At 39.3% G+C, this 26,471-nt stretch overlaps 1 protein-coding gene and 2 pseudogenes across 18 annotated transcripts in view; 2 read left to right on the forward strand and 1 right to left on the reverse strand.

Moving 5' to 3' along the window:
* Positions 1–26,471, forward strand: part of MAPKAP1 (MAPK associated protein 1) — a 271,024-nt gene that overhangs the window by 26,340 nt on the left and 218,213 nt on the right. For 6 of the 18 annotated variants that reach the window (XM_005582208.5, XM_005582209.5, XM_015436556.4 and 3 more), the window contains exons 2-3: positions 10,145–10,472; positions 12,892–12,981. The exons of 5 other annotated variants lie outside the window; for them this stretch is intronic. In XM_005582208.5, the coding sequence (XP_005582265.1) occupies positions 10,214–10,472; positions 12,892–12,981 (349 nt within the window). In that variant the 5' untranslated portion in view covers positions 10,145–10,213. Of the gene's footprint in view, positions 1–10,144; positions 10,473–12,891; positions 12,982–20,099; positions 20,198–26,471 lie in introns of all 18 variants that reach the window. 7 more of the 18 variants (XM_065530060.2, XM_074016546.1, XM_074016550.1 and 4 more) reach the window with 3 other exon arrangements.
* On the forward strand, positions 7,462–7,628 carry LOC123569307 (U2 spliceosomal RNA; annotated as a pseudogene).
* Positions 25,843–25,929, reverse strand: LOC123569310 (U2 spliceosomal RNA; annotated as a pseudogene).

The following is a 26,471-nucleotide window of genomic DNA, read 5'->3' on the forward strand; positions in this document are numbered from 1 at the left end:
AGTTTCACAGCTATTGCTAGCACATAAACATTATTTCAAAACACTTTGAAAATACAGATTGTTTTATAACAGCTGAATAACAATATTTTATTCTAACTTGTGCTTAGAACTTTATAGTTTATTGTGGTTTATACTTAACAGTTCTTCAACCTTATAGGAAACATCTTTTGAATATAATTTAGGGTTTTGAGTCCATTGATAAAGTGCCATTTTATCTGTACAAAATGACATTTCTGACACCAAAGCCTCTGTTTTTCCACTAGATCCATGCTGTTCAACTGGGGTTAAGAGAGTCCTAGGGTGTACTGGAAGCTACAAAGTAACCGTGGTACATTTTCCTGAAGTATCAGTTTTAGTGGTGTATTTGAAAATAAACATTTTTTTTTCCTGTTAAAACAAACATGGGGCGGGGGGCGGGGGGGCCACAGCGGCTCATGCCTGTAATCCCAGCTCTTTGGGATGCCAAAGTGGGAGGATCGCTTGAGCCCAGGAGTTTGAGACTAGCCTGGGGAAGATGACTAGACTCTGGTCGCTGCAAAAACATTTAAAAATTAGCTGGGTGTGGTGGTGCTTGCCTGCAGTCCCAGGCTGGGATGGGAGGATCGCTTGAGCTTGGGAAGTCAAGGCTGCAGTGAGCTGTGGTCACACCACTGCACTCCAGCCTGGGTGACAGAGTGAGACCCTGTCTCTGTAAACAAACAAACATATATAGGTGCAGTGTAGTATAAAATAGAATACAAAATATGAATGAATTCTAAAAATAAATTTCTTATGGCATGTTACTGTAGGTGGCTCCCCTAGGTTGTCTCATACCTTGATTTATGGTCACTGTCCAATGCCCTTCACGTGTGTCCGTGGAGAAGTTTGAGAGTCACTCTGCCAGGTTCTTTTTAACTGGATCTTGGCAGATGTAAGATTCTGAGGCATTTCAGGTGGAGGTTAGTGGCATAAGACAGGAATATCAGGGATCAGGGTTCCTTTGTATGAGGGAGACATTTGATAGAAGAAGAGACCTTGACTCTTGGTAGGTTAGTGGGAGACTTGTCCCTGATGACTTAATCACTCACAGGGGCCTCAGCAGGACAGCTGGAATGACAGAGATGGCTGAGCTTCTTTCTCCACATAGTCTTTTATCCCTGACTTTTTCCCATAATTCAGAAGTGTTCCAGAGAAGGCCAGGGAAGAAGCTGCAAGTGCTGTTGAGGCCCAGGTTCAGAATTTCCACAACATTCCTTCCCGTATGTTCTGTTGGTCAAAGCAAATCGCAATGTGAGCCCAGATTCAAGGGATGGGGAAATAGACTCCACCTCTTGATGGGAGGAGCTTCAACAATTGTGGTCTTAAAAAATCTACCTTGTCTCCTTGGGCAAGATACTTAACTCCTTTAAGCCTTAGTTTTGTTTGTTTTTAAATCTATAAAATGAGGATAGTATCAATACCTACCTCCTAAAGTGGCTGTAAGGATTAAATATGTTGTTACATGAAAAGTGATTAGTACATCTCCTGGTAAGAGCGCTGTAAATGTCAACAGTTACTGTTTCACTTGTGTTTCTGCCTAATGAAAGCATAGCTATCCTTAAATACCTCTGCCTTCCTTCCTGAAGTCTTCTGTGATATTCCTGTCTCTTGGAAAATATATTGTCTTAATATCTCATTTGGTGGCAGGTTTATCTTGCTTTATGTTATTGTTCTCTATGTGTATGACATAGCTCCTCTGCTGAAGTTTATAAGTAAACTTCTGGAGGGGGCAGGCCAGTGTTTATACAATTTTTCATTTAGTACTGAGATGATTTTGTGAATGAATCTCATTCAAAATGAGATAAATCATTTCTGTTGTTTTAATCTAGTAAGCACTTTTAGTCAAAATATGGAAATAAAAATGTAAAAAGAAGCAGCAAACTCTCCAGATATATGGTCTCACTATTTACTGCTTAATGAAATGGGGCATATTCACATGGAGAAGATTTTAATTCCCTAAGGGGAAAAAAGCTCAATTTTTGCTAGTCTAAAAAATAAATGAACGTTTAATTTAGAGTTAAATTGGAGAGAGTTAGAGAAAGAGATTTAAAAGCAATAAAGTGTGTTTTATTTTAATGGTCACTTCAATTATTTTCAAATTCCAGGAGGTATGAATTCTGAGCTTTAACTAGATCAAAGAATGTTGAAATCTTAGTAAAAAAATAAAAAAGGAGGGTCTGTTGGTTTTTATAAATGGAAGAGGTTGTATATAATAAAAAGCCCTTTTTTCCCCCCTCACTTGTAATCATTCCTTGTTGTGGGAAATAAATGTGCGTGTTCCTATGACATGTTTAAGGACTCCTATACAGGTATTAGCTTTAACTCGCCCAATGCTAATAGTGTGAAGTCAGGATACAGTGTGGAAAGGTAAAAAAAATAAAATAAAAAAAAAATAAATCTCGCATCTGCTGTTACATGTTGTTAACTCCCTCAGCAGACGTTAAATCATTTCAAGTACAATAATAGTGTGGGAGGTAAATTAACTAACCATTAACAGTCTTATAAATACACAATTAACATGCCAACATTTATATGGCACATTGATGGGGCAGCAGTAATTTTTGATTGGGAGTTTGCAGACCTTTGAGAAGCCTCAGGCTGTTGCCTATTCTGACAAGTTTTCACAGATTGCAGGTGAGAGGGTGGGAAGTCTGCTGAGCAGAGGGAAGTGAGCGGGGAGTGTTTTGAAAAAGTCCAGGAAGGGGGATTTCCTTCTAACCATTGGATAGATGTGAGCATTTTAAGTCGTGTTGTTGCCTATCTCAGGTCCTTAGAGACTGAAGAAGTATAGGGCAGGCTTGTTTGCTCGTAGTGAGTTATTTGAAGAAATAGAGTATTTCAGGTATAGACTTGAACTGAAGGTACATGAGTCACTAGGGATTTTAAAAAATATTCTTGGACGTAACTAGATATTTAAAGTAAACCCTTCCTCTGTGATTTCAGGTCAACAATGAGATGATCACTGAAGTTCCTTTCTTGTGTGAAATTTTGTGACTTTTATTTTTTTGAACAACCATTACATGCATTGATTGTTTCTTGCTATTGTACAAGCACCATTGTTGTTAGCGGAGGGGAGCTAAGGGTTTACTGCATAACACATTTGCTCTCTTATGTCTTTCACAGAGACCCATGGGAGAAATTTCTCTCAGGCTTCAGGACCAAATAAGTACAATAGGCTTTTAAAAAGTCATGTTCGGCGGGCACAGTGGCTCACATCTGTAATCCCAGCACTTTGGGAGACTGAGGTGAGGGGATCACCTGAGGTTAGGAGTTCGAGACCAGCCTGGCCAACATGGTGAAACCCTGTATCCACTAAAAATACAAAAATTAGTGGGGCCTGGTGGTGCACACTTGTAATCCCAGCCACTCAGGAGGCTAAGGCAGGAGAATCACTTGAACCAGGGAGGCAGAAGTTGCAGTTAGCCAAGATTGCTCTATTGCACTCCAGCCTGGACGACAGTGCGAGACTCCGTCTCAAAAAAAAAAAAAAAATTGTGTTCATTATGACTATTGTAACTTTGTCCCTCTTTGTTTTAAGAGGCCTTCTGGTGTACCGGTTAAGATCCCAAGCTCTTGAATTTGATTTTTAGTTCTATGTATTAGCTGTCTGGCTTTGGGCAAGTTTCATAACCTTTCATTTTCTCAGTTTTTTTCATAAGCTATTATAAATAAAGTTTGGAAATGAGTGTATATAAAATTATCCAAAATTATATTAAGACGTATGCCCATCAAAACCTACTAAAAATTATTCCCATGTTTAGAGCATGTTCCCAGTCATCACAGGCAGGTTTCATGATCATTAATGAACACAGATGGGTGTGTAATCTGGGAACAGTATCCAAAGTGCATCTGAAACCACCCTTAGCACTTAGTGGAAACTTAGTAAATATTTGTTGAATATTTATTCGTTTGAAGTGTAAAAGGAAATCCACCCAGTATATTAAAAATGCATATGTTGGCCTGGCATAGTGGCTCACGCCTGTAATCCCAACACTTTGGCAGGCCAAGACTGGTAGATCGCTTGAGCCTAGGAGTTCAAGACCAGCCTGGGCAATGTGATAAAACCCCATTTCTACAAAAAATACAAAAAGTAGCCAGGCATGGTGGTGTGAGCCTATAGTCCCAGCTACTTGGGAGGCTGAGGTGGGAGAGTCGCCTGAATCTGGGAAGTTGAAGCTACAGTGAGCTCTGATTGTGCCTCTGCACTTCTGCCTGGGCGATGGGAATGAGACCTTGTCTCAAAAAAAAAAAAAAAAATTGTTGTGTTATTTTGGGACATCTCTTTCTTTCCTTCTGTGTGTGGATATCCCTATTGCTTCCATTTTTAGTAAAACAAATCTTTATGCTTTAAGGAACATGGTGTTAAAAAGTGTGAGAAAGAAGCTGTGAAAAGTGGGAAAGCTTAGGCAAGGTGATATTATTTATCTGTGGCCTAAAGGTATATTAAAAGGTCTCTCTTATTTTATTATTATTTTTGAGACAGAATCTCACTCTGTTGCCCAGGCTGGAATGCAGTGGCAATTTCAGCTCACTGCAACTTCCACCTGCTAGGTTCAAGAGATTTTCATGCCTCAGCCTCCCGAGTAGCTGGGACTATAGGCACGCACCACCACACCCCCCTCATTTTTATATTTTCAGTAGAGATGGGATTTCACCATGTTGGCGAGGCTAGTCTCAAACTCCTGACCTCAGATGATCCACCCGCCTTGGCCCCCCAAAGTTTTGGGATTACAGGCGTAAGCTGCTGTACCCGGCCTTATTATTTTCTTGAGATGGAGTCTTGCTCCATTGCCCATGCTGGAGGGCAGTGGCGCCATCTTGGCTCACCTCTGCCTCCTGGGTTCAAGCGATTCTTTCACCTTAGCCTCCTTGCCCAGCTAATTTTTGTATTTTTAGTAGAGATGGGGTTTCACATGTTGACCTGTTGATTGGTCTCAAACTCCTGACCACAAGTGATCCGCCCGCCTCGGCCTCCCGAAGTGCTGGGATTATGGGTGTGAGCCACTGCACCCGGCCAAAAAACGTCTGACTGTCTCAGAGAATCAAGAGTTGGTAACATTCAGGGAAGGCATTCAAGGCCTGAAGAGACAGCATTTGTGAAAGTGTAGAATAGCATTTCTAATAGCATGTTCTGTGAAATGCTGTTATACACTGATATGTTTTAGTATTCCTATAGAAAACAATATTTATGGATGAAGTAAGTTTGGGATATATTGTGTTACTAGGTTCCTCCCTCTTGGAGAGTCACAATACACAGAGTACATAATTTTTTTTTTTTCTTTGAGACAGAGTCTCGCTCTGTTGCCCAGGCTGGGGTGCAGTGGGACTACAGGCGCCCGCCACCTCACCTGGCTAATTTTTTTCTTTTTTTGTATTTTTAGTAGAGACGGGGTTTCACCATATTAGCCAGGATGGTCTTGATCTCCTGACCTCGTGATCTGCCCGCCTCGGCCTCCCAAAGAGCTGGGATTACAGGCGTGAGCCACCGTGCCTGGCCTATACAGAGTACATAATGTAAAAGTTTTGGGAAGTCCTGTGATAAAACAGCAAGAAGAAAACCTCTTTAACTTGGTTGAATCTGGTGTTTCCTAGACTTATTTTAAAACTTAAACATTTTAAATTGTGATAAAATATACATGGTATAAATGAGATGTAAAATTTACCTTTTTTTTTTTTTTTTTTTGAGACGGAGTCTTGGTCTGTCCCCCAGGCTGGGGTGCAGTGGCTGGATCTCAGCTCACTGCAAACTCCGCCTCCCGGGTTTACGCCATTCTCCTGCCTCAGCCTCCCGAGTAGCTGGGACTACAGGCGCCCGCCACCTCGCCTGGCTAGTTTTTTGTATTTTTTAGTAGAGACAGGGTCTCACCATGTTAGCCAGGATGGTCTCGATCTCCTGACCTCGTGATCTGCCTGTCTCGGCCTCCCAAAGTGCTGGGATTACAGGCTTGAGCCGCCGCGCCCGGCCAAAATTTACCATTTTAACCATTTTAAAATGTGTCGTTCATTGGCATTACATACATTCACATTATGATGCAACCATCACCACTGTCCATTTCCATAACTTTTCCGTCTTCCCCAACTGAAATGTACCCATTAAATACTTTTTCCCCATTACTCCCTTCCTCCAGCCCCTAGCAACTGCCATTAGATTTTCTGTCAGTTTGACTACTTTAGGTACCTCATATAAATGGAATCATACAGTACTTGTCCTTTTGCGACTGACTTATTTCACTTAGCATAATGTTCTCAAGGTTCATCTATGTTGTAACGTGTCAGAATTTCCTGTGTTTGAAGGCTGAATAACATTCCATCATTTGTATATACTACATTTTGTTCATCCTCTACCATGTATTCTTAATCGCTGCTTAATATTGTGTTATATGTATGTGTCATGGCGTATGTGTACTATTGTAGGTTCCTTTTAGATTTTCAGTATTACAAATTACTCTGAGATAAATACTTTACACAGTTATCTCCTTAGAACAAATCCTAGAGGTAGGATTGCCCAGATAGTATTCATGTTTTATATTTTGGTAAATATTACCAAATTACCTTCTAAAAAATCCCAGTTTTCATTCCTTCATATTGTGCATGAGAGTGCCCATTTCTCTGAACCCTTGCCAGAGTTAGATTTTTAAAAATCTTTTTGATTTTTGCATAACTGATCAGAGAGTACAATTTGTTTTTATCCCTGATCTGAATGTCTTTGTCTTGGAAATCAAACATAGCTTCAAATGGCAATTTGCTGCTCTTTGGGAGATTTTTAAAAATATTCTTTTGGGTTTTGAAAATTAGTCTTCTTAGAATAAGTTGATAGTGTTCCAAGGTGACAATTTTGAAGGGCACATTGAAGAGATGCTCTTGTGTTAAGAAAAAAAGGCAATCCTTTATTTATAATCACACACTTACACCTGGCACATTCATATATGACTTATCTCTACAATGAAACTGAATAGTCCTTGGAAGTTAGACAACAACATTTATTGAACTCCTGCCATGTGTAACAGCCTTTGTTGCCAGAAGGAATATGGTGTTATGGACCCTGTCCTTGTGGAACTTATAGTCTAAGTCTCTAAGTACACATAACGGGAGGTAAAAAGTGACATACACAATAGTATGTTTTCTGGGGCAGTCCTGTGGGAGTTCCATATCAGAGTTGGTAGGGAATCAATATTTTTTGAATGAATCATATAGCTTCCTTAATGTATGAAGCCATAGTGTCCTAATAGAGAAGATATCTGCTATCGTTGAGGCATTTGTTCTGGAAGGATAAAGTTGGGGAGTTGGTGTGTGCCTTGAGAAGTGTTTGCCTATTCCTCTTGTCTTCAAAAGAAGTGATCTGTTTCCCTAGAATAGATTTTATTGAGGGTACTTCAGTATACTTTTGTCACTTTGCCTTTTGCCATTTGACTTTTTGGTGCTAGAACACCTATTAAATGTGTGATCGCTTCTCGGCCTTTTGGCTAAGATCAAGTGTATTAAATGTGTGATTTCTCATTAAAGCCCTTATTTTTGCAAGGGAGCACTATTCAGTATGAATTTGAAAGCACCTTCCTCTCTACTGGTGACTAGTTGCCTTCCTTTCATGCAAGGAAGATGGCTTATTGTGATTGCTGTAGAAGGATGTTTGCAGCTCTGATCTGTGATACTATGATTCCATAAATATTCTCATTTATAAATAAATCTGTGGTGTATATATTTTTTATGGTTATAGAGAAGTTTGTATTTTTACAAGTGAAATTTAAATGCTCACTGTTAATTTCGTATTTTTTTTCTGATCAATATCCTTACAATGGTAGATTGACACTAATATTTCAGGGACCAGATGTCTCAGAAATTTGGTGCTTAAAAGAATCCCGTGGTATTAGGAGAGGTACTAGGTCTGTATTAGGGTATTAACTTTTTGATTCAGGGATACTTTACTCACCTTTGCATTTCCCAGTAGCCTCAGAGTAAAATAAGTACTCAAGGAATATATTAAGAGGGGAAAAAGTGAAGATTAATGTAATTCGCTTGATTAGAGATGCTTCTCAGTTGAATTTCTTTTTAATCTCAGTATCTTTATTTTAAGACCCACTAGGTGATGTCAACAGAATGATGTGTTTCCAGACAGCAATTTTTAAAACCTTAGTTAGCTGTAAGGATTTATTAGCAAGATTTCCTCTCTGTCTTCCATTTCTAGAAGAAATAGATTACAAGAAAATCTGGTGTTATAAGTCCTTCTAAAAGTAAATATCTTCTAGGACTGTTCCTGGAAACATAGTCAATCCAGCTTTCATATTCCTTGTACTTTGCAACGATTTTGCAGGGGCAGGGAACTCGCTCACATGACTTGCAGTGTCCTCTATCACAAAGGAAGCACAGACTTCTTTTATGTGCTGTGAACTTATAAGACAGATGGGATATTGACATATTTTAGGACTACTTTAAGCAAGAATTGATAGATGAAATTATTAATATTTTTATCATTATTATTAATAGCTAACATTTATTTAATTACATGCCATGTATTTTTTTGAGCACTTTACCTGCATTATCTCCTACATATCCTCTCATTCCTGAAGCTTCCATTTTATAAATGAAGGAAAAAAAGGAGGCTCAAAAAGGTTAAGTATTTTGACCGAGATTTTATAGCTAACAAGTAATAGGGCCAGGATTCGAACCTTTCTGTCTCTAGGGCCTAGTACCTAACCATTGTTCTGCAATATTTTCTTTGTTGAGTATTTTCACTTAGCCGAGAGGGTGCTATCTTCTTACTAGAATAAATATTATTACAGTGTTTTTTGTTTGTTTTGTTTTGTTTTAGAAGACAGGGTCTCACTGTGTCACCCAGGCTGGAGTGCAATGGTGCAATCATAGCTCACTGCAGCCTTGAATGCTGTGGCTCAGGTGATCCTCCCACCTCAGCCTCATGAGTAGCTAGGACTACAGTCACATCCCACCATGCCCAGCTAATTAAAAAATAATAAATAAATATATATGTATGTGTGTGTGTGTATATATATATATATATAGTAGAGATAGAGTCTTTCTTGTGTTGCCCATGTTGGTCTTGAACTCCTGGACTCAAGCAGTCCTCCTGCCTTGGCCTCCCAAAGGGTTGAGAGTATAGGTGTGAATCACTGTGCCCAGCCTCATTACAGTTTTAACAGGACTGAGGAAGCAGTTTTTATAATTAAGTTTCTAAAATGAGAAGTTGATCGTATAGTAGGTAGTTTTGATTATAAGTTTTATTTTAAAAACACAGGCCGGGCATGGTGGCTCACGCCTGTGATTGCAGCACTTTGGGAGGCCAAGGCGGGCAGATCAACTGAGGTTGGGAGTTTGAGACCAGCCTGACCAACATGAAGAAACCCTGTTTCTACTAAAAATACAAAATTAGCCAGGCATGGTGGTGCATCCCTGTAGTCCCAGCTACGCAGGAGGCTGAGGCAGGAGAATCACTTGAACCCGGGAGGTGGAGGTTGCGGTGAGCCAAGATGGCGCCACTGCACTCCAGCCTGGGCAACAAAAGTGATACTCTGTCTCAGAAAAAATAAACAAAACAACAGCAAAAACCACAGTACTATCTTGAAAGGAAAATACATTCATTAAGCAAAATTAATTTGGTGGTACATTTTTATAAAACCCCTAGTAACTCAGAAAGCATTGTCTGTGCCCTTTTAAACACTCACAACCGTGTGACAGGAGGGGCAATATAAACTGATGAAATACAGTTTTGTACTTTAGCACATCATTTGAGGAAAATACAACTTGTTCCCCCATGACCTTATAAAGTAATGAGAAGATTGCATGATGGTGAAGGGAGAAAGAAAGGAAAATTTATTGTTTTAACAGTAGTTATGTGCTTTGAGTGGCCTGACTTGTTAGGAGTTGCTGTGATTTGTTTTGCCAGAGTGCAAGCCTTCCTTTCTGATTTCTATGGAGATCTCATTGACTAGAGCTGCAGCCCCTAGTGCTTATAAGGATTTCCTTTCAGCTTAGACTTAATCCTTTTAAGCTCCACAGAACAGGGATAAATGTTGATTTTCAAGGTGGCATTTTACTACACTGAATTTGTCTGAAAAATGATTCAGTCATTTTCTGCCTTATTCTTAAATATTTGCTGTGTACATCATGTTTCTAGGTAGGTGAGCTCGTGAAACAATATGAAGAGGAGAAAATAGCCTTTTAAGGAAATTGGCCCACAGAAAGGATGGCCTTCTTGGACAATCCAACTATCATTCTAGCTCATATTCGACAGTCACATGTGACCAGTGATGACACGGGAATGTGTGAGATGGTTCTCATTGATCATGATGTTGACCTAGAGAAGATTCATCCTCCTTCAATGCCTGGAGACAGTGGGTCAGAAATTCAGGGAAGCAATGGTGAGACTCAGGGCTATGTATATGCCCAGTCAGTCGATATTACCTCAAGTTGGGACTTTGGTATTAGAAGACGCTCAAACACAGGTAAACATTGTGTTCTAGTCATGTCTTCTGAGCTTTAAATCAGTAAACAGTCTTATGGAATAATGCATAATGTTGGAATAGGCTTAATGGGGGAAGTTTCTGGGTATTAATAGGAACACACATATGTCAGACTAAGAGTGAGTCTGAGCAACATCTCCATCTCTGCGACTGCGAATGGAGAGGGCCTCTAGAATGTTATTAGAAGTAGACAGAAGAGGGATAGTGAAAAAGTTGGTTAGGAGAACATGTTGGACGTTGTCTAACAAGTCATTGTTTAGAAAGGCAAGTGGACCGGCTTTGAGTGTCTTCACAGAGCAACATTAGTCCCAGTAGGTAGATTACCTGGAGACAGATTTCAGGTCAACATAATAAAAAACTTGTAATACAGAGAGGTGACCACCGAAGGAGAGCAGGCACTTCTTGCCCCTGGAGGAATTGTGGGGGAGTGGGGAAATGGGAGGAGACACCTGAGTATTTACTAGGGCTGGTTTTAGTAGCATTGTATACATAGGGTGTGAGGTTAGAAAAGGAGCCCCTATTTTTGATACTTTGCCTTTATTTTCTTAAATTGATCACGTTTTGATTTTTCTGGCTTGAAAACACTCAACTTTGGTATACATGTATTTAGTCATTAGCTTTAAAAGCTTATTGCCCATTTTCCCACATATTTTTTTGGTGGCCTTGTTTCAAGGGGAATGTGATGAACCAAGGACTTTTTTTTTTTTTTACTTAGACAAATTATTTAGAATATATATTGTAGTTCTAATATGACAGGTATTCTAGGAGATTATTTTTTTTTAGATAATCAGAAAATATAATCTCCAAATTAGCAGTAACCTGCTAACTCCCAGGAAAGGTAATGGCAAGGAGATATAGTAGAACACTGAAAATACTTACGTATTTATTTTCATGGTCCAAATGTAAAATACATATAAAGTAATATTGGAGGTAGAACTGGATACAATTTACAGTGAAAGACACATTCAGGTTTTGGTTCAGAATTCATTCAGTATCTGTGACATAAGAATAATTTGCTCTCATGATGAAAATAATTAATAGCATTTCCCAGTATCTAAAGGAACTTTTATCAAAATAGGATTTGAGTGAAGGTTTGAATATAATTTAGAACCATTGATTCTCAGTTCTCTAGTTGAAACTGACTTCCTTGCAGGTTATTGAGATGATATCTTATATGACAGGTTGAATGTATTTCAGTAGGAGAATGCTGCTAAATTGAGAGCTTTATGATTATATTACTTTGGCTGTACCCTTCACATTTATTAATTGCAATTGAATGTATTTTTCTTCAGTGGAATTTGGTTAGATATAGTGACATTGTCAGAATGCTTTTCCCAGCATAGTTTAAATTTCTGGTAAGATTATTTTCAGTATTTCCCAACCACAATGCTAACGCAGAAGTGTATAATTTCCTACCTTGAAAGAGGCTGAAAAAGAAATTAATTTATTTTCTATTAGCAAAATGCTGGGATAGGAAGCTGAAGATTAGCAAGAGAAAACTCATTTCAAGAGATGGCATCGATTGAGACTTTCTTTTTTATCGTGGTCTCCGTATGCAGCAGTTGTTCAGTGGATGCTGGGTGGTATTTCTCTAAAGGATCAGTTCACTGATTTTTGAAGGTTGATCAGCCAGTGGCAATATAATCACAAATGCATAATTTTAGGTGACTCTTGTTGGAATTTCTTCTGGTAGCACTTAGATGCTAATAATTAATTGAGATTGTAGGTTGTCTTAGTGACCAAAGAATTTACTTTTTAATCCATGCAGCATATCTTAAAATTTTGTAAAAGAAAAATTGTTCTTTTTAAGATTTGACTAATGTTACAAAGATACAAATCATTTATTTTACTACCTATAAACTGTTTCAGCCCACTGAAGAAAAGCTATGCTAATTTATATAGCTTTGACATTTTATAATTTTCATGATTTTTAGATAAAGGATTTTATATTTAAAACTTTAATAGTCTAGTCTGAGTTCATTTATCTTTAATTTTTGAAACGGGTAGAGTAATTCATAACAGTAATTTTATTCCTGTAATGTAATATTCACTTCAGTTCATTTGTGCATTAAAATTCCTTTAAGACCGTTATTAATGATTTATATAATGAAATGTCATATTAATCACAGAAGTTTTCACATTTTATTATTCTCTTCCATGTTAATACTATCTTTATGATCTCTATTAGTGTTTTATATCCTCTAATTTCAATTATAAATCAAGAATATTTTCATGTTTTTGTTGGTATTTGCTTTTCAGGGGTGCCACCTTTAAAATTTTATGACTTTTTCTCTACATATGCAATATAAAACATCTTTATTCATGTAAAGGTAGTTAATTATGTCTTTGTTTATGGTAAACTTTCATTGACAAACTTATAGTTATAATATTTCTTTTCAAGCTCAAAGATTAGAACGACTCCGAAAAGAGAGACAAAACCAGATCAAATGCAAAAATATTCAGTGGAAAGAAAGAAATTCTAAGCAATCAGGTAAATGGAAATGATTTTAATTCTTAATTTGAGATTTATATATTTAGTTTATTATGTAAGAACTTTTATTTTTAATTCATCCTTTTAAATCCTCTGGACAGGTACCTCTTGTGTTTTGAGCTTTAGGCTCTTTCTCTTGTGTGCCTTGACCCTCTGAAGCTATATGCTCTTTAGGTCTTGGCTTTTTGGCCACCCTTCACTCTGGGTCACAGGGATTGATGTGTGCAGGGGACATTTTTTTATAAGCTGTCATGTCAGTACTTTTCTCTGATATTTTTTCAAAAATATAGGCCAAGGAGTACCCTATGTTTTTTTTTTTTTTTTTTTTTTTGAGATGGAGTCTCACTCTGTCGCCCAGGCTGGAGTGCAATGGCATGATCTTGGCCCACTGCAACCTCCGCCTCCTGGGTTCAAGCGATTCTCCTGCCTCAGCCTCCTGAATAACTGGGATTACAGGCGCATGCCAGCACACCTGGCTAATTTTGTATTTTTAGTAGAGATGGGGTTTCACCATGTTGGCCAGGCTGGTCTTGAACTCCTGACCTCCAGTAATCCACCCACCATGGCCTCCTGAAGTGCTGGGATTACAGGCATGAGCCACTGTGCCCAGCCGATTTTTGTTTTTTGTTTTTTGTTTTTTTTTTGAGACGGAGTCTTGCTGTGTCGCCCAGGCTGGAGTGCAGTGGTGCCATCTTGGTTTACTACAACGTCCGCCTCCCTGGTTCAAGCAATTCTTCTGCCTCAGCCTCAAGAGTAGTTGGGACTACAGGTGCGCACCACCATGCCTAGCTAAATTTTGTATTTTTAGTAGAGACGGGGTTTCACCATGCCAGGCTGGTCTCGAACTCCTGTCTTCAAGTGATCCACCTGCCTCGGCTTTCCAAAGTGCTGGGATTATAGGTGTGAGCTACTGTGCCCAGCCCCTATGATATTTTGGATGAGTTTCTAGGTTATAGATTTCCCTTGGCAGTTCCAACCTAGACTTTCCCTTGCCCCATTAGTGGGCCTAGTAACAGTCTTTTTTGCATATATGCAGATTCTTTTCCGTTAGGGTAAAAACCATTATGTTGCTGGTATCATTAGCATTTGCTGTATATTTTCATATAGTATGTGTATAAAGGCTGGTCATATTATATACTTTCAAAGCTTCAGTCTCAGCAAGAAGAAAAGACTTGGGGAAGAACAATTTCAGAAATAAAATGCTATTAAAATATTTTATAGTGGTTATATCATGTTTTCTAGACTTTCTCTTTTTTTGTCCTTTAAAAAAAATGTCTGCAGTCTGTCTTCTGTATCCTCCCAGCACCTCCCAATATCATATTGGCATGTAATGGATGCCTAATACATATTTGTGGATTGGCTCCATTGTTACATAATAATTATAAGACTAATAATATTAAGATTTATTATACTAATAGCAGCCCCTACCTGGTGCTCTACTAGGTACTGTACATGCGTTACCTCTAATGCAGTGATCTTGCAAGGTGTAGGTATCATTGCTGTTGTTTACAGATAAGACAAAGGCTCAGGGATTTGATGAACTTGCCAAAGTTACCCAACAAGGACGGTAGTGTGATAATGAGATGTTTTGTTTTCAGCTCTGCCTGCATATAAAGGCCAGTCTCTCTGCGCTAAATCACACTCTGTAAAGTGCTTCTTGATTTCTCCTACTATGATTATAAACTCGAGTATCCTCAGTAGGTATGATTTTCTTCATGACGGCTACTAAGTGATGACTGTGTAGAACCAGAAGTCCCAATTGCTTGTTTTTCTTCCTTATATCTCATTCTGACTGTCCTTAAATGAAGTAGTTCTTCTTGAATTTCTCTTTATTTTTACTCTAAATACTTTCAGAATCTCACTAGGCTTTCCCCTCTGTTGATCCAGTTAACGTTTCTCTTTGTTGTGTTTAATACAGATTGAAAATACTTTATATCACTTATCTTATTCACTTCAAATTTTTTATATATCTTATCTTATTCACTTCAAATTTTTTATATATCTTATCTTATTCACTTCAAATTTTTTATATATCTTAATGCAGTTCTTATTAATCTCTTCTTGATCAGTATATACAGAGCCAGTTTATCTAAGTTTCTCTGTCTCTCCAGCCACCCTTTATTTTTATTTGCCTTCTTCACTTCCGTATCTTAAAAAATTATAAATAAAGCACACAGTGAGGCCAGGCACCGTGGCTCACACCTGTAATACCAACACTTTTGGAGGCCACGGCGTCAGATCACTTGAGGCCAGGAGTTTGAGATCAGCCTGGCCAACATAGTGAAAAATCATTTCTTTTTTTTTTTTTTTTTTTTTTTTTTTTGAGACGTAGTCTCGCTCTGTCGCCCAGGCTGAAGTCCAGTGGCATAATCTCGGCTCACTGCAAGCTCCGCCTCCCGGGTTCATGCCATTCTCCTGCCTCAGCCTCCCGAGTAGCTGAGACTACAGGCACCCGCCACTGCTTCCGGCTAAGTTTTTTGTATTTTTAGTAGAGACGGGGTTTCACCATGTTAGCCAGGATGGTCTCGATCTCCTGATCTCATGATCCTCCTGCCTCGGCCTCCCAAAGTGCTGGGATTACAGGCGTGAGCCACCGCGCCCAGCCCCTCATTTCTACTGAAAATACAAAAAAATTAGCCAGGAGGCAGGCAGATCACTTGAGGTCAGGAGTTTTAAGACCAGCCTGGCCAACATGGCGAAACCCTGTCTCTACTAAAAATATAAGAATTAGCTGGGCATGGTGGTGTGCGCCTGTAATTCTAGCTACTCAGGAGGCTGAGGCATGAGAATTGCTTGAACCTGGGAGGTGGAGGTTGCAGAGAGCTAAAATCGTGCCAGTGCACTTCAGCCTGGGCAACAGAGCAAGACTGTGTCTGAAACCTAAAAATACAGTGAGTTGAGTACCTCAGATATAGTTGCATCAGTCCCTTTTACAATGTTAGAAATAAGTTCTTCAGCTTAAATTTTGATACATCTAATAGAGGATTTTGTTTGCTCCCCTACTTATTTTTTAAAGTCTAATCTACTTTAATTTTTGTTCATTGTTTCACAGAATATGTTGGAGAAATAATTATGTCCCCTTTTGCTTTCATTTGTAACCATACTATCCATTATAGAAGTGTACTTATACTTCTCTCCTTCAGTTTCCTTCCCTTTTCTGTGTCTCATGGATTTTGACAATTGAGCCTGTGGTCTTACTTCTGGAGAAGCTCTTTAATGTGTATGTTCATGCTTGAACTGCTACCCCTGGTTCTGGCCAGAGCAGCAACCTGCCTGGTAGTCATTCCTGATGGTTAGAGTGAAACTCATCAATGCACAAAAGAATGTCTTTGGATTCTCCCTTAGGCTGGGTCCTATCATTAAACCTCAGCTTGGCGCTGTGGGTGTATTAAAGCATGCTAGAAAAGTGGAATCAGCAGTCCACTGAACATCTAACTGGCAAACTGAGCATCCATCCTGTTTTTATACATCTCCCACAAACGTACTGTCTCGGCAAGAAATGCCACATCTAAATCTTTTTGATTTTTATTGAGAATTTTGGATGGGTAATTATTTATTCATTCTCTCATTTTAAGAATTGGGGGTCTCACTGTGTTGCCCAGGCTGGCCTCAAACTCTGAATTCAAGTGCCTCAACCTCCTGAGGAGCTAGGACTACAGGCATGTGCCACCATACCCAACTTTATTCTCTCATTCTTTTTCTATTATTTATGCTTTGCTAAAATCCTTTCATTTGTTTTTCTTTTCTTTGTTTTATTTCATTCCCCACTAGAAGAATCATTATTCTAAACAGGATGACCTCCCTGGAAGTATTCGTCTTTCACAATTATTCTGTCAACATCCAGTTTATCCTTTAAGACACAGCAAAAGGGCAGTCTTTTCATAGAGGAGATGGAGGGTTTGTGGAGACCATCTAGTCCGTACCTCAGTTCTTTATGAACTTGCTGATCCATATGCCATGAGACCACATGATAAATGAAATACCTTAGAGTAAGATCCTTGTAATATTCCTGTAACTAAAACTGCATGGATAGATACGAAGATGGTGTCATCAGAAATGTGCTTTGTTAGGAATAATGTCATATTACGATCGAAGTATCTTTAATTTTATTATTTTAAAATGGTATTTTATTCTTTTTTTTTTTTTTTTTTTTGAGACGGAGTCTCGCTCTGCCGCCCAGGCTGGAGTGCAGTGGCCGGATCTCAGCTCACTGCAAGCTCCGCCTCCCGGGTTCACGCCATTCTCCTGCCTCAGCCTCCCGAGTAGCTGGGACTACAGGCGCCCGCCACCTCGCCCGGCTAGTTTTTTGTATTTTTTAGTAGAGACGGGGTTTCACCGTGTCAGCCAGGATGGTCTCGATCTCCTGACCTCGTGATCCGCCCGTCTCGGCCTCCCAAAGTGCTGGGATTACAGGCTTGAGCCACCGCGCCCGGCCGGTATTTTATTCTTTACATAATTAGTTATTACCCTTACTAGTTGAATTGTTTAACAAGTATTTCTTTCATAACTCCTGTGCGGCTAATAATTCTATGCTGAGTGCTAGGAGGACTACATGAATCCTCTCCTCAAGAAGTTTGAAGTCTAATTGGCAAATAAGGCTTCTTATGCATGAAGTTAAATAATAATGCAAAACAACAATGTAGTTTATTTATATCAGTTATTTACATGTACCTGATGTTTTATGTAACTTCTATTATTGGTTTCTTAAGTAATGATTCCCAAATGCAATGGATGTATAAAAATCAGAAACGCATCCAAAAGTGCATGTTATAATAACATTCCCTATACATTTCTCGGCCTCACCTATGGAATTCTTGATTTAGTAGATGGGGCTTGGGGCCCACAAAGTTACGGTTTTCAAAAGTTCCCTGGGTGATTCTGATGAGTAATCAGCTCAGTATATAGTATGTTAGCCACTAAGTTTATTTCTTTTTTTCTTTTTTGGTTTTTGTTTTTGTTTTTGAGACAGAGTCTCCTTTCGTCAGGCTGGATGGAGTGCAGTAGCACAGTCTTGGCTCACTGTGACATCCACCTCTGGGGTTCACGCAGTTCTTGTGCCTCAGCCTCCCTAGTGGCTGGGATTACAGGCGTGTGCCACCATGCTTGGCTAAGTTTTTTTAAAAAAAATTTAGTAGAGACAGGGTTTTACCATGTTGGCCAGGCTGATCTTGAATTTCTCGCCTCTTGTGATCCGCCTGCCTCGGCCTCCCAAAGTGTTAGGATTGCAGGTGTGAGCCACTGTGCCTGGCCTATTTCATCTTCATTCAAAGCCAGCAAATTAGCTGTTAATATGTCTCTTTTACAGGTGAGAAAACTGGTGCTCAGAGGCCAAATAACTTTCCCAAGTTACTTACAAGTAGTAAGTGGTAAAGCTGGAATTCACCTCCTGGATTGTTTGACTCCAAAGACTTTAGTCTTTCTACTCTGCTCTGCTCCCTCCCATACCATTGGCAGAAATGAGCTGCTTCTGAAGTTTTGGATATTGAGGAGTCTTTGGTGTTCTCTTGTTCCTTTTTTTTTTTTTGTAGAGTGAATCTTGCTCTGTTGCCCAGGCTGGAGTGCAGTAGCACAATCTCTGCTCACTGCAACCTCTGCCTCCCAGGTTCAAACAATTCTCCTGCCTCAGCCTCCCAAGTAGCTGGGATTACAGGTGCCTGCCACCATGCCTGGCTAATTTTTGTATTTTTAGTAGAGACGGAGGTTTCACCATGTTGGCCAGGCTGGTCTCGAACTCCTTACCTCAGGTGATCCACCTGCCATGGCTTCCCAAAGTGCTGGGATTACAGGTGTAAGCCACCGTGCCTGGCTCTTATTCCTTTCCTTCTCTGTCAGCTATGGCCAGAGTTTGGGGAAGTTGCTGAACCCTCTATGTTTGGGGAAAAAAAAAATTCAGGTACAGTGGCTCGTGCCTGTAATCCTAGCACTTCGAGAGGCCGAGGCAGGAGGATCACTTGAGCCCAAGAGTTCGAGGCCAGCCCTAGCAACATAGCGAGATCCCATCTACACACACACACACACACACACACACACACACAAAAAAAAAAAAAAATTAGCTGGGCATGGTGGTGTGCTCCTGTAGTCCCAGCTACTCAGGAGGTTGAGATGGGAGGATCACTTGAGCCCAGGAGGTCAAGGCTGCAGTGAGCCATGGGGGTACCATAGCACTCCAGCCTGGGCAACAGAGGGCGACCCTGTCTCAAAAAGCAAAATAAGAAATTGTGTAGAAAAAAATTTAAAAATGAAAATAAGTTACCAATAATCTCACATTCAGAGGCAACTGCTGTTGTTACCCTTTTGATGTATTTATTTTAGATTTCATTTATACATGTGAGTGTATATATTTTAAACAATATTCAATATTTAATATAAAAAAATATATGTATATATTTTGACACAGGGTCTCGCTCTGTCACCCACGCTGGAGTGCAGTGGCACGATCATGACTCACTGCAGCCTTGACTTCCTGGGCCCAAGCAATCCTCCTGCCTCAGTCTCCCGAGTAACTATGCCACACAGGTGCATGCTACCTTGCCTGGCCAATTTTTACAATGTTTTGTAGATGCGGGGTCTCCCTGTGTTGCCAAGGCTGGTTTTAAACTCCTTGACTCAAGCAATCCTCCTGCCTTGGCCTCCCAAAGTGCTGGGATTACAGGTGTGAGCCACCATGCCCAACCTCAAATCATATTTCATATGATCTTTTTTGTATTTTTTGTGTATACAAGTAGTTCATAAAGATAAAATGTTGTGGTTATCTCCATATAGATCCCATACTTTTACATTTCTTATTAACGTTATTTCCACATATTTTGTGTTACCATTGTATTTTTATTTTGTTTTTTTTTTTTGAGATGGAGTCTCGCTCTGTCGCCAAGGCTGGATTGCAGTGGCACGACCTCAGCTCACTGTAACCTCCACATCCTGGGTTCGAGCTATTCTCATGCCTCAGCCTCCCGAATAGCTGGAACAACACGCACACGCCACCACACCCAGCCTACCATTATAAATAGGATCTTCTTCCTCATAAGTTTGTTATTGGTCTTTTGTAAATAAATCTGTTTTTTTAAATTCTAATTTTCATTTATTTATTTTTGAGACGGAGTTTTGCTCTTGTTGCCTAGGCTGGAGTACAGTAGCGTGATCTTGGCTCACTGCAACCTCCGCCTCCAAGGTTCAAGTGATTCTCCTGCCTCAGCCCCTCAAGTAGCTGGGATTACAGGTACCCACCACCACACCTGGCTAATTTTTGTATTTTTGGTAGAAACGGGGTTTCACCATGTTGGCCAGGCTGGTCTCGAACTTCTGACATCAGGTAATCCACCCACCTCGGCTTCCCAAAGTGCTGGGATTACAGGCATGAGCCACCACACCTGGCCGAAATCTGTTATTTTAATATATTTGTTTTGTATCCCGTCACTCCCTAAATCCTTATAGTTCTAACGTGTTCCATGCATAAGTTCTAATACTCATTCTCATCTTCTGAATGCTATAGTGTGTGCTTTTTCATAAAGCTGATGATAATTAAATTTCCAGGCTATTTTTTTTTTAGTTTGGTGTTTGTAGGCGAATCCAACTATTTATATTGGTTAGGACTTTTCAGTTGCTAATAACAAAAAGCGACTTCAAGGAGGGCTTTCAAGAAGTGTAACTCTGCCTTATGAATGGCTTGGAACCAGAAGGAAGGGCCCTCATGACTTCCCCCATCTTGTCTTGGCTTCTTTCTGCCCATGTGCTCTCTCTGTCCTCCCTTCCTATACCCTACCTCAGCAACTTCTTCTACTTCTCTGGTCCAGAGTTATTCATTCAACAAATATTTATTATTAAAAAATAATAAATTATTCCTTCAACAAATAGTGAACAAGACAAAGTCCTTGTCTTCAGGGGGCTTATATTCGACTGGGGATAAACAGTAAACATAATATGGCAGAATGGATAAATGGCATGGGGAAGAATATAGCCAGGTAAGGGGAATAAGGAATGCTAGGCAGAGAATTTTGCTATTTTGTGTAGGGTGGCCAAGGAAGGCCTCATTAGGAAGGTACTGTTTGAGCAGAGATATAAAGGAAGTGGAGGAGTGAGTCATGCAGATATCAGGGGATGAGTGTTCTAAGAGGAGGAAATAGCAAGTGCAAAGATTCTGAGGCAGAAATGTGCCTGGTGTATTCAAAAAATAGAATAGCAAGGAAGGATGCCTGTTGGTTAGAGCACAGTAAGCACGGGAAGAGTGGGATCAGAGAAGTCAGGAGTGGGGTTCCTAGTCATGGACGGTCTGGTAAGGAATTGTATTTTTTCTCTGAGGTGAATTGATCAGCGTAGTGATGTGATATGTGACTTCTTTTCCCCCAGTTAAATTTCCTTAAAAAAAAAAAAATTTATTGTAGAAAATTTCAGACATAAACAGAAGTAAAGAGAATGGTTGAGTGAACTCCCTTCACTCATCTGCCAGCTTCAACAATGATCAGTACATGGCTGGTCCTGTTTAATATATACATTTTACTACCGGCCCTCCCAGATGATTTTTAAGCAAATTCCAGCTACTATATAATTTCATACCTAAATACTTTGTATTTCTAACACATAATAAAACTATGTATTTTTAACATAATAAAACTTTATAATATTATAAAGAAATTTTTTTCTTTTTTTTTTTGAGACGGAGTCTCACTCTGTTGCCCAGGCTGGAGTGCAGTGGCGTGATCTCGGCTCACTGCAAGCTCTGCCTCCTGGGTTCACGCCATTCTCCTGCCTCAGCCTCCTGAGTAGCCGGGACTACAGGCGCCGCCACCACGCCCAGCTGATTTTTTGTATTTTTAGTAGAGACAGGGTTTCACTGTGTTAGCCAGGATGGTCTCGATCTCCTGACCTCGTGATCCGCCCACCTCGGCCTCCCAAAGTGCTGGGATTACAGGCGTGAGCCACCATGCCCTGTCAGAAAAAAAATTTTTGTTTTGAAGCAGGGTCTTGCACTTTGACCGGGGCTAGAATGCAGTGGCATGAACATGGCTCACTACAACCTCAACTCCTGGGCTCAAGCGTTTCTTCCTCCTCAGCCTCACAAGCAGCTAGGACTACAGGCACAAGTCACCATTCCTGGCTAATTTTTGCATTTTTTGTAGAGATGGGATTTGGCTGGTCTTGAACTCCTGGGCTCAAGTGATCTGCCCATCTTGGCCTCCCAAAGTGCTGGAATTATAGTTGTGAGCCACAGTGCCTGGCCAAGAAATACTTATTTAATATTATTAAATATCCAATTATTGTTCATTATTTCCCATCTCAAATTTTTCTTTTTCCCCTATTGGTTTGTTCATGTTTGGTTCTAAAATCCATCTACTACTTTGGTTAATGTCTCATTTTTTAATCTATAGCTTCTCTTTCACTTTTTTTCTTATAATTTATTTGTTGAAGAAATTGGGTCATTTGCTGAGTAACAAAGTTATTTAAAATAATTCCCCACTTTGTGGTTAATCTGCCAAGTCATTATTATACTTAGGTTCATTTATTTCATTTTGCCTTTGTTTTTAGAGGTTATACTTTTAATTTTCTTTTATAATTATTTAAAATGGCTTCAAAGTCAAAAACATAAAGCAAGATAAAGTCAGAGAAATCTAGCTTCACGTTCTGTTCCCTTCACTCTTTTATAGTCATTTTTAAAACGGTTTTTTGTCCCTTTAAAACTATATATAAGCATATTTATGTTTATATCCCCCTTTTGTAGATTAAAGATAACATACTATACATACTGTTTTGTACAATATGTAATTTTTTTCATTTAGTAATATATTCTGAGGATTTTTCTGGAGCAATATATAGAGATAAGCTTCATTCCATTTTACAGCTGCATACTACTCTATGATACAGATGTACCAGTGCCAACCCATGCCCCAGTCAGGGATGTTTGATTGTTTTCAGGCTTTTGCAAATGGCACTGCAGGGAATAGTTTTATGCATATTTTTAAAGATTTTGTTTTACTAATGTATCTAAGTGGTATTGTTGGGTCAGAGGGTAAATGAAGATATGATTTTCCTTGATCTTCTGAATTCCCTTTCATAGGACTTTTGCTGTTACCCACCGGTAACATATAGAGTGTCTATGTCCTCAGAGCCTCAAACTTTTAGATTTTTGCCAATCTGGTGAAATGTAGTTTTAATTTGCATGTCTCTTATGAATGTGGTTGAGAATCTTTCCATTTAAGAGCTGTTTACATTTCTTTTTCTGTGAACATTTCATATTTTTTGTCTTATTTTTCTATCTGTGTTGTTCAGTGTCTTCTTTATTTTCAGAATATTTATATATTAGGAATATTGACCTTTATTCTTTCCTAATTTATCATTTGTCTTTTTACTTTTTTCCCATACAAAAGTGTTTTCTTTTTATGTGGTCAGATTTATCAAGTTTTCTCCTCATTCTGAGGTTTGTAACTTGTATTTTAAAAGACTCATATTGGCGGCTATGTCAGGAAGAAACAAGCGTCGGGATGGAGGAGGCAAGGGCAGAAACAGTAAAGCGGGTTTGAAGGTGATGATGATAATACAGTGGTGCTGGCGGTTGCCGCGGTTCTGAAGAGCTTTTGAAGTATTGGTTGATGGGTAGGATGTAGGATGTGAGAAGTCAGGATGACTCCCAAGTTTTTGGCCTATCAGAACTGAATTGCCATTAACTGAGGAGATTGTGGGAATGGGAGCTTCAGGGAAGATCAAGAGTTTAGTTACGGATAGGTAACACTTGAGGTGCTTGGTGGGCATCCAAGTGAAAGTGTCCAGTAGAAAGTTGGATGTCTATAATTTCAGGGAGTGTTTAGGGTTAAAAATAACCATTGAGAGTTAGTAGCATATACAGGATATTTACTTGGGGTTTCCCTTTTTATTTATTTACTTTTTTTGAGGTATGCTTTACATATAGTGAAATGTACAGCTATTAAATGTACAGCTCAATGACTTTTGACAGATATATACATTTATATAACTAGCATCCCAGACAAGTATAGAGCAATTCTGTCACCCCAAAGAAGTTCCCTGGTGCTCCTTTTTAGTCATTCCACTCCCCAGAGGCAAGCATTGTTCTGATTTATGTCACCACAATTTAGTTTTGCCCCTTATCGATGGTATTTAAAAGAATATGACTGGATGAGATCACCAGTGGTGTGAATGTAGATTGAGAAGAGGTCCAAGTGCTTGCCTTAGGAAATACCAATGATTCAAGGGGGAAATGAGATGAATCAGCAGAGGGACCAAGAAGGAGTAGCCTGAGAGACAGTATAAAAGCCAGATAGAGTGGAGTCCTGGGGAGCAAGTGAAAAAAATGTTAAAACAGGAGGGAGTGATGAACCGTGTCAAATGCTGCCAAGACATCTTGTAAGATGAGGATTAAAAATTGACCAACAGATTTAGCAACAAAGGGATCATTGGTGACTTCGATGAAAGCTGCTTTGGTGGAGTAGTGTGACCTGAATATGCCTGCTTGGAGTGGATTTGATTGAATGGAAGTGGAGGTACTGGACAGAAAGAATATAGATGACATTTTAAGAAGGAAAAAAATATGGTAGTAACCAGAAGGGAGGGAGTATGGGATAGAGAGCAGATTTTTTTTTTTTTTTTTATGAGCAGTGTTTCAGTACTGTGTGCCAATGTGACTAATTCAGTAAGAGAAAAAGTGACAATGGAAGAGAGAGAAGAGAATTGCTGGAGAGTTGTTCATGAATTGGCAAGAGGGATGGGATCTAGTGCACAAGGAAGGGCTGGCATAAGGTAAGGGCAGAGGGAGTTCATCCATGGTAATAGGAGGACAGGCAGATAGAAGAGCAGATGAGAGCATGCAAAAGTTCTCTTTGGTTGTTTGTGTTCTCCAAGCCTCGACAAAGGAGGAAGAGGGGAGGAGACGTTAGGTTGAGGAGAGAGGTCTGAGTGTGAATATCTGAGAATGAAAGGGTTAATCATAGCATCACCTTGCACCGAACCCTGTTGGTAACAGCTGTGTGAAGTCTATATATTACTTAAGTTTGGGATTCCTCAGTTTCTTCATGGAGCTAGTAGTAACATCTCTCTTAGCATCTGTGAAGACTGTGACTGTGCCAGGTGAGAAAAATATCTAGTATTGATCCTGGCTCATAACAGATGCTTAATAAAGGATCATTTCTTTCCCAATTATAACCATGAAACTGGTCGTAGATTACAGGTAGAAAAGTACTTCCCATATTTAAAATATTACTTTTAATCAAATTATAGTCTAATTCTCTTCAAATCTGTGTTTAATATGTTGATTATGTCGAACTCCTGTGCTCAAGTGATCCTCCCACCTTGCCTTTCTAAAGTGCTAGGATTACAGGTTTGAGCCATGGTGCCCAGCTGCAGTTACATTTTTTTTGGAAGTTCTAAGTGACTGTTACAGAGTTCTGTTCTCTCTCTTGGTTTAATTTGACAATGCTAAAGTGGAATGGGGTTGAACATGTTTATTGCAGATTTTAAAGTCTCAGATTGATTTATTTTAAAACTTTAAGTGTGGACATTTCCTGATAGTCACTTATCATCTAGCTACCACCACCTTGATTAATATTCCAATTGATTTAGAGAATTAAATGATCTTTGAAAAGATACGAAACTTGTCTTGGTTCACTAATGAATAAGAACTGACGATTCAGATTTAATAATAATCTGAATTATTTCAATCATTCATTCATGCAACAAAATTTATTGAGTTAGTCTTACCTTGTTCATTAGTGCCCTAATGTATAAGAACCTTGGTCAGGTGCAAATTCTAGTTCTGTTACTTATTAGCTGTGTGGTCCAGGGCTAATCAGAATATTCTAAACTTGTTTCCACATTGCCAAATCTGAGATAATGCTAGTATCTACCTCAGAGGCTTGTTATGAGGATTAAATGAGATATATTGACTTGCTAAATAAATGTTAGCTACTGTTACTACACTTGATCTTAGCCAAAAGGCCAAGAAGCAATAAATGTTAGCTACTGTTACTATAAATATCCTTTCTTTTTTTCCCCTCTTCATCTTTGGCATCAAGAGTTTGTGCAAGGTGCAACTGGAGAGTGTTAGAGGATTAATATGTAGATCTTGACCTTGAAGAACTAGAATTCCAAAATCACATAATATTAGAGGCAGGAGAGATCTTTGAGATTATCTAGTTTGACAAGCCCAGAGAGATTTAGAGAAGTGTTCACTATCCCATAGCTTGCTGTTAGCAAAGCCGGGCCAAAGCTTAGGTCTCCTGGCTGTGAGTGCTCTTCTTATAAAATGGCTCCGCTGTTGCTTTGTCTGATTCTCCCCCCTCCCTTAACCCCTTCTCCTTCCAAATTGACTATTCTGGCCTGCACGTTTTTCTGTGCTCTGCCTTTTCAGTGCACAATATATTGTGGGGCTTTCTGCATACATCCGACCTGAACATGCCTCTGGATGCTTTTTCCTTCAGGTTCTAAGGAAGACTTTTTAGGGAAGGTGGACAAGTTGTCTCTGTGTAATCACAGGATGTTTTTCTTCCTCT

Source organism: Macaca fascicularis, chromosome 15 (genome assembly GCF_037993035.2).
Source record: "Macaca fascicularis isolate 582-1 chromosome 15, T2T-MFA8v1.1".
In the NCBI taxonomy this organism is placed as follows: domain Eukaryota; kingdom Metazoa; phylum Chordata; class Mammalia; order Primates; family Cercopithecidae; genus Macaca; species Macaca fascicularis.